Below are 6,549 nucleotides of genomic sequence, written 5' to 3' on the forward strand. Positions count from 1 at the left end.
TTCTGCCCTCAGCTCAAAATTACGTTTTTTCCCACAGTTCAAAATAAAATTATGTTTTCCCCCTAGCTTAAAATTATGATTTTGCTCTCAGCTTAAAATTATGATTTCGCCTCCAGTTCAAAATATAATTTACGATTTTTCCCTCTGTACAGACATACATATTATGAGAGAGCAATATTCGGCTTATTACCCCGCAACGCGGGCATGGCAAAAACTAGTTAGATACAAGTCGCAGGAATCGAAGGACTAAATTTGTAGTTTAAATGTTAACGTTTCACATGTTGCAATATATTATTATTAGTTTTATTTTGGTAATCTATATATGTATTTATATAGGGCTAGATTCAAAATTATATTTTGGAGTTTCACACTTCATGTGTTGCATAATAATAAATTAATCTGATTAGTACTTGAATACATTTTTCGGATTATTGAATATAACACACCCATATCTTATTAATTTTGAAATAAATAGTGGGAGAAACCTATATGCTACTACTCCAGGGTTTTTAATTTGAAACATTTGATTTTAATGTCAGAGAAATTCACCTTGGGAAAAAAATCACGGTGAAACGCTGTTAAAATAATCATGTTGCAAAAGGAAAACCGAAACTTTATAAAACATCGCATTTTAAAGGTTGTGAAAGAAAAAAAAAATGTAAACAATGAAACAGTTTAGCAACTTTAACGGCTTGTACATTCGTGCTTTGATAATTCCGATTCGAATAAAATTTATCTTGAAACGTACTTAAAAAGGAGCACATCGCAATGATATATTCGTTGGTTATTGTTACGGATCTTGAATTCATCAACTGGTGTGCTTGGAACAGGTTTAAAATCTTTGAAATCACCTTTGGAATACCTAAAAATTGTTGGGGAAGAATTAAATTCGTCTGAGGAGGTTTTGGGTTTAAATAGGGTGACAAAACCCTAAATTTGCAATGCTGGAAGACATAGTGTCACACCCGCTCGTAGACGGAAGCGCGATGTGTGATCGTGATCAGTTCTCATTGCATACGATATAAGTAAACATGCTATATGAATAAAATAAATATGATATCCATTCATGATATTGATTAAAGTATAAATTACAACGCAACGTTTTGTTCATAAAAAACATAATTCCAAAAGTTTCAAGTTTGATATGAGACATATTAACAAAAATATAGTTTGAACAAGTCAAGGCTTTACATTCTATATCTCTCTCGAGGGCGAGATATATGAACCAAACCCTTCAAAATGGATGGCATCGACTTCCGACTCTTATTTCTTGTCTTGTCTTCTCGTACAAAGTCCACTAATTGCCAGATATACATGTAAGTTTGAAAAGTCAACAATAATGTTGGTGAATTCATGTGTTTTTGTCTTGTATCAAATGAATCTTTAAAAACATTTGAAAATCTTGTATAGAAAATCCGGTATGTAAAGTGTCTTCTCGTACAAAGTCCACTAATTATAAACCATACTTAGGGTGAAGGGGGTGCACACCTAATAGGTGAGTGCCCTCTCTTACGCCAAACCAATCCCCGTGTGCCACGTCAACTCCCCTCTTAAACTCCCCTAACACCCCCATTTGATGGCGCCACTCCCCTCTTAGGTGAATTGGGTTTTTTTTTAAAAAAAAAAAAAAAAAAAAAAAGAAAATACCTGATTGGTCAACTGCCTTCTCTCTCCTCCCTCTCTCTCGGTGAGCCGCCACCGGTCATGTTCCATCTCTCCTCCCCGATTTCCTCTCCCGAGTTATTGGCAGCCCCCCCTAATCGGTGAAGTGCCTCCCCGATATCACTCACCGACTGCACCCCGTGCAGCCTTAAAACATACGTCTAACCACAAAAATATCGTACATAATACGAAATCAAGCCGCCAATATTCTTTTCTCAAAAATTAAGGATTACATTGCTGTAAGTTTACACGTCAGCTTCATGATTTCCGCTTCCTAAATCACATGTAAAATGGAGCATTCAGAATCTTCATCGTCATCATCCTCACACACGACAAAACCCATTGATAGCGACCCATTTCATCATTCCCACTTTCATCTTCTTCAATCTTTATATATACCCACCTCATATTCCCTCACAAATAATCCCCACCTCCCATATTGACTTCTTGACCATTTCAACCCCTAAAGGTACCATCTTTGACTTCATTTGTCGTCACAATTTTGAATTGGGTCTTTTGTATTTCAAGAAAATAATCGATCTATTCATTCTGTTCTAGGGTTGTAAGTTTTAACTAAATTGGGATTTTCTTGACTGTTCAAGCCTTAAAGGTATGATCTTGACTTCAATTGTTGTTATAATTTTGATATGAGTATTTTGTAGTTCAAGATTATAGTTATTTGATTTAATTTTATAGGGTTTTAACTAAGTTGGGATTTTCTTGATTGTTCAAGCCTTAAAGGTACAATCTTAACTTCATTTCTTGTTATAGTTTTGATATGTGTATTTTGTAATTCAAGAAAATAATTTATTGGTTCTTTTTGTAGGGTTTTAATTAAATTTTGAGATTTTCTTGACTGTCAGAAGCCTTAAAGGTAAGATCTTGACTTCAATTGTTGTTACAGTTTTGAATTGAGTCTTTTGTAATTCAAGAAAATAATTAATTGGGTCCTTTGTAATTCAAGAAAACTATTAATAGTTAAATAAAATAATCAATTGATTCATAATATTTTTAGGGTCTTTTGTAGCTAAATTGTGACTTTCTTGATTGTTCTAGCCTTAAAGGTACAATCTTGACTTCAATTGTTACAGTTTTGAATTGGGTCTTTTGTAATTCAAGAAAATAATTAATTGTTTAATTTTTAGGGTTTAAACTAACTTGGGGGATTTTGTAATTCAAGAAATTATCACAATATGACAACTGGGAAAGGAAAGAGTGTGAAAGAAAAGAGACCACGAAAGAACAAACAAGTGATTGTCGATGAGAAGTCACCATTGTTGCCCACAAAGAAAGGTGAAGAAGCAGGATTTGAAGAGTTCGATGGGGCTTCTTTTACCGGGGCTGTGTTTAATTTATCAACGACAATTGTGGGTGCTGGGATTATGGCTCTGCCTGCAACTATGAAGGTGTTGGGGCTGATACCGGGGATTGCCTTGATTGTTTTTATGGCTTTCTTGACCAATGCTTCCATTGACTTGTTGATCCGATTTAGTCGGGCCGGGAAGTCGGTTTCTTATGGTGGTGCTATGGATGATGCTTTTGGAAGCATTGGGAGAATTTTGTTGCAAGTTTGTGTCATGGTTAATAATATCGGTGTGCTTGTTGTCTACATGATCATCATCGGTATGGCTCTATTTGTTATAAAGTAGTTACAATTTATGTTATCTCGATTACTATATTGTACATAGGGGTGCAAACAAGCCGAGCAGCTCGGGATAAAGCTCAAAACGAGCCGAGCCTTATCGAGCCCGAGCCAAGCTTGAGCCTAAAATAAAGCTCGTTTATTTATCAAGCCTGAGCTCGAGCTTGGCATGTGAAGCTCGCCAGGCTCGTTGAGCCTTAGTGTAATATTAGTTTTTATTAATAGTTAATAACAATTACCCCTTATTTAAAGTTGTCTAGTAAACGAGCCGAGCCGCGTTTATTTAAACTTGTTTACGAGCCGAGCCCGAACCTAAAAATAAGCTTAACTAGTAAACGAGCCCAAGTCCGAGCTTCACTTATCGAGCTCGCAAGTCTAAATGAATCTATTATTTATATGAATTAAAAGATAATAAACAAGCCCTCATCTGACCATCCCTAGACCCTATCAGTAGCTTTGCTATTAGTGGGATTTGACTGGGTAAGGGTGTTTGTTTGTTAAGAAAGTTTGGATTATAAAAAATCTATGATTTTGATCTTGAACTGTGTTGTTTAGGTGATGTTCTTTCTGGAACAACTTCCGATGGAGTTCATCATGCCGGTGTTTTACAGGGATGGTTCGGTGTACACTGGTGGAATGGTCGTTTCTTTGTTCTTCTTGTTACTACCCTCGGCGTATTTGCTCCATTGGCGAGCCTAAAGCGCATCGGTTAGTGTTTTGGACTAAATTATGTGTTTTGTTTGTGAAGTTGTATGTTTTATATTGAGATCGGTTGTAAATCGATATGTCATTTATGCAGATTCGTTGAGCTATACCTCGGCATTATCGGTAGCACTTGCGGTCGTTTTCCTTGTGATCACTGCAGGAATTACAATCTTCAAATTGGTAACCGGAAGTATTGCTATGCCTAAATTGTTTCCTGATATCGTGGATTTCACATCGGCGTTTAATCTCTTCACTGTCGTCCCTGTTCTTGTGACTGCTTACATTTGTCACTACAACGGTATGTAGGGGTGTTCTTATGACCGTCATGTTCCTCGGTTGAACCCAACACGACACAAATTGCCACGTGTCGACACAAGCGATCAGTTTAACCTAAATTTGATTTTATATTTTTTTCATATTAATACTTTGAGATTACAAATTGACAACCAATATTAATACGTTTAAAATGCTCATTTGCTTTTCTATGTTTTCAGTTTTGGTATAAAATACTATCAATCAATTTAACTCGAGACATAAAACACATCTTTTAAAAAAAATTAACGGATTAACTCGCTGGGTCAACTCGAACAGGACCCGTGTATAGCTAAATGTGTTCATAGGTTCAACCCGAAACTGGCCCAAACCCGGTTAGATTAAGTGCATACCTGCGAATTTCATGTTAGGTTCATTTTCGTGTTAGAAATTCACACTCGACGGTATGAGGACCAACTTTTAAGTAAATTAATAATTTGTGAGAATAAAATGCTGAAGTTATGAAGTTCAAATCTTGCAGTTCACTCGATCGATAACGAACTTGAAGACAGTACTAAAATAAAAGCAGTTGTGAGAACATCGCTTATCCTCTGTTCGTCTGTATATGTGATGACAAGCATTTTCGGGTTTTTGTTATTCGGTGACGGGACACTAGATGATGTGCTTGCAAACTTTGACAGAAACCTTGGAATCCCGTATAGCTCATTGCTAAACGATGCTGTTCGTGTTAGTTATGCAGCCCATTTGATGCTCGTGTTTCCTATCGTATTCTTCCCATTAAGACTAAATTTGGACGGGCTACTTTTTCCTTACAAAGGCCCGTTAGTATCGGATAATACGAGGTTTGCATCCATCACGGTTGGGCTCATCGGTGTCATCTTTTTGGGTGCAAATTTCATTCCGAGCATCTGGGATGCTTTTCAGTTCACCGGTGCAACCGCAGCTGTTTGCATCGGTTTCATTTTTCCATCTGCCATCACTCTTGGGTAAGTTACCATTTCTTCTTGAGATTTTAATTTGTTTTAAGAACATGTAATCTTAATATTATTATCGGTTTATATTATCAGGGATCGTTATGGGATAGCAACTAAGAGGGACAAGATCTTGTGTGTTTTCATGATCGTTCTTGCTGTTTTCTCGAACGTGGTGGCGGTTTACAGTGACGCGCTGGCTTTGTTCAAGAACAACGGACCGACCACCGAATGATGAGTGTCGGATGGTTCTGTTTGAAGCCCTGATGGAGCTCGTTTTCGTGACGAAATACAACTCGAGTCGCTTCCTCCAGGGCCAAGAAGTTGTATAGAGGTGTGATTGTGTTTTCGATTGTTGTCATCTTGTTTGATATGTATCTGTATTGTGTGTTCATCCGAATACACTTGGAAATTGGTCTTGTATTGTATTGTGAACATTTCGTTAAGGATTTAAATATAAAGAAAATAGTTGCATAATACGTAGTTTGAACGAGTCAGGTATCATATATGCATGTTTAGATATCTTGTATTAAATATTTTGTATGGTAAAATTCACGTTACCTAAAACTCGATCTTAAACAACAAAGAACGACCTAGAATAAAAAATGTCAACAACACTTTTAACAGTTCTATAATTTATATACTACTAGTTTAAGAACCCGCGAGGTTCGCGGGTGGACTAAAACACAAATGAATAACTTTAATTTATTGAAGTAATCGTTTGAATTAAATAACCGTTCAAGTAATAATAATTTAGTAAACTACAATGAGACAAATAATGTAATATATCCAGATGCATGCATGATGATCCAAATTTGTGTAATATTGCGTATATGGAAGATAATGGATAGAGGATTGTAAGTGAACGTACTGTTTATTTATGCATACTTTTAGTTTAATATTTAAGTATGCGTATGAGTATAAACGTTTTTTATTACAGTAACAAAATTGATTAAAAAACAAAAATAATTAAAAATTAAATAACTTCAAAAACATGTTATTATGATTTTTATGGAACAGTTACATGGAATGAAAGATCGTTTGATGAATGAGTACATGGAGATCACAAGTCACGAAATACTTCTTTGTAAACTACATTTGTCGTTTTATTAGTAGGTTTGCCGTCATTGTCCAAAATCAGAAGTTTAACTCCTTGTCTGGTTTTAACTCTTGATAAAGCAACATACAGCTGACCATGGGTGAAAACTGGTTGCTTCAGATACAGACCAACTCTAGACAGTGATTGTCCCTGACTCTTGTTAATAGTCATTGCGAAACAAACAGCCAACGGAAATT

At 35.9% G+C, this 6,549-nt stretch overlaps 1 protein-coding gene across 6 annotated transcripts; it reads left to right on the forward strand.

Moving 5' to 3' along the window:
* Nucleotides 1-1,986: 1,986 nt before the first annotated feature.
* LOC110910020 (amino acid transporter AVT6A) lies at nt 1,987-5,732 on the forward strand. Of its 6 annotated transcripts, none has more exons than XM_022154738.2 (10): nt 1,987-2,131; nt 2,221-2,272; nt 2,359-2,403; nt 2,489-2,536; nt 2,678-2,726; nt 2,808-3,285; nt 3,860-4,012; nt 4,104-4,307; nt 4,803-5,268; nt 5,350-5,732. In XM_022154738.2, exons 6-10 carry the CDS (start codon nt 2,856-2,858, stop codon nt 5,486-5,488), a joined length of 1,392 nt encoding a protein of 463 aa, XP_022010430.1. In that variant the 5' UTR covers nt 1,987-2,131; nt 2,221-2,272; nt 2,359-2,403; nt 2,489-2,536; nt 2,678-2,726; nt 2,808-2,855; the 3' UTR covers nt 5,489-5,732. The 6 variants fall into 6 exon arrangements, with proteins under 6 accessions (XP_022010430.1, XP_022010432.1, XP_022010429.1 ...); XM_022154740.2 differs by having other exon boundaries at nt 2,843-3,285; XM_022154737.2 differs by lacking the exon at nt 2,678-2,726.
* Nucleotides 5,733-6,549: the final 817 nt, after the last annotated feature.

The sequence above is a fragment of the Helianthus annuus genome, chromosome 9, assembly GCF_002127325.2.
Source record: "Helianthus annuus cultivar XRQ/B chromosome 9, HanXRQr2.0-SUNRISE, whole genome shotgun sequence".
Classification (NCBI taxonomy): Eukaryota; Viridiplantae; Streptophyta; class Magnoliopsida; order Asterales; family Asteraceae; genus Helianthus; species Helianthus annuus.

What these genes read in the sequence shown, in the direction of transcription:
- LOC110910020 (XM_022154738.2), top strand. Translation starts at nt 2,856, where the DNA reads ATGACAACTGGGAAAGGAAAGAGTGTGAAAGAAAAGAGACCACGAAAG. An exon ending in TGTCTACATGATCATCATCG is followed by an intron (nt 3,286 to 3,859) that starts GTATGGCTCTAT and finishes TGTGTTGTTTAG; the next exon opens with GTGATGTTCTTTCTGGAACA. An exon ending in TTACATTTGTCACTACAACG is followed by an intron (nt 4,308 to 4,802) that starts GTATGTAGGGGT and finishes CAAATCTTGCAG; the next exon opens with TTCACTCGATCGATAACGAA.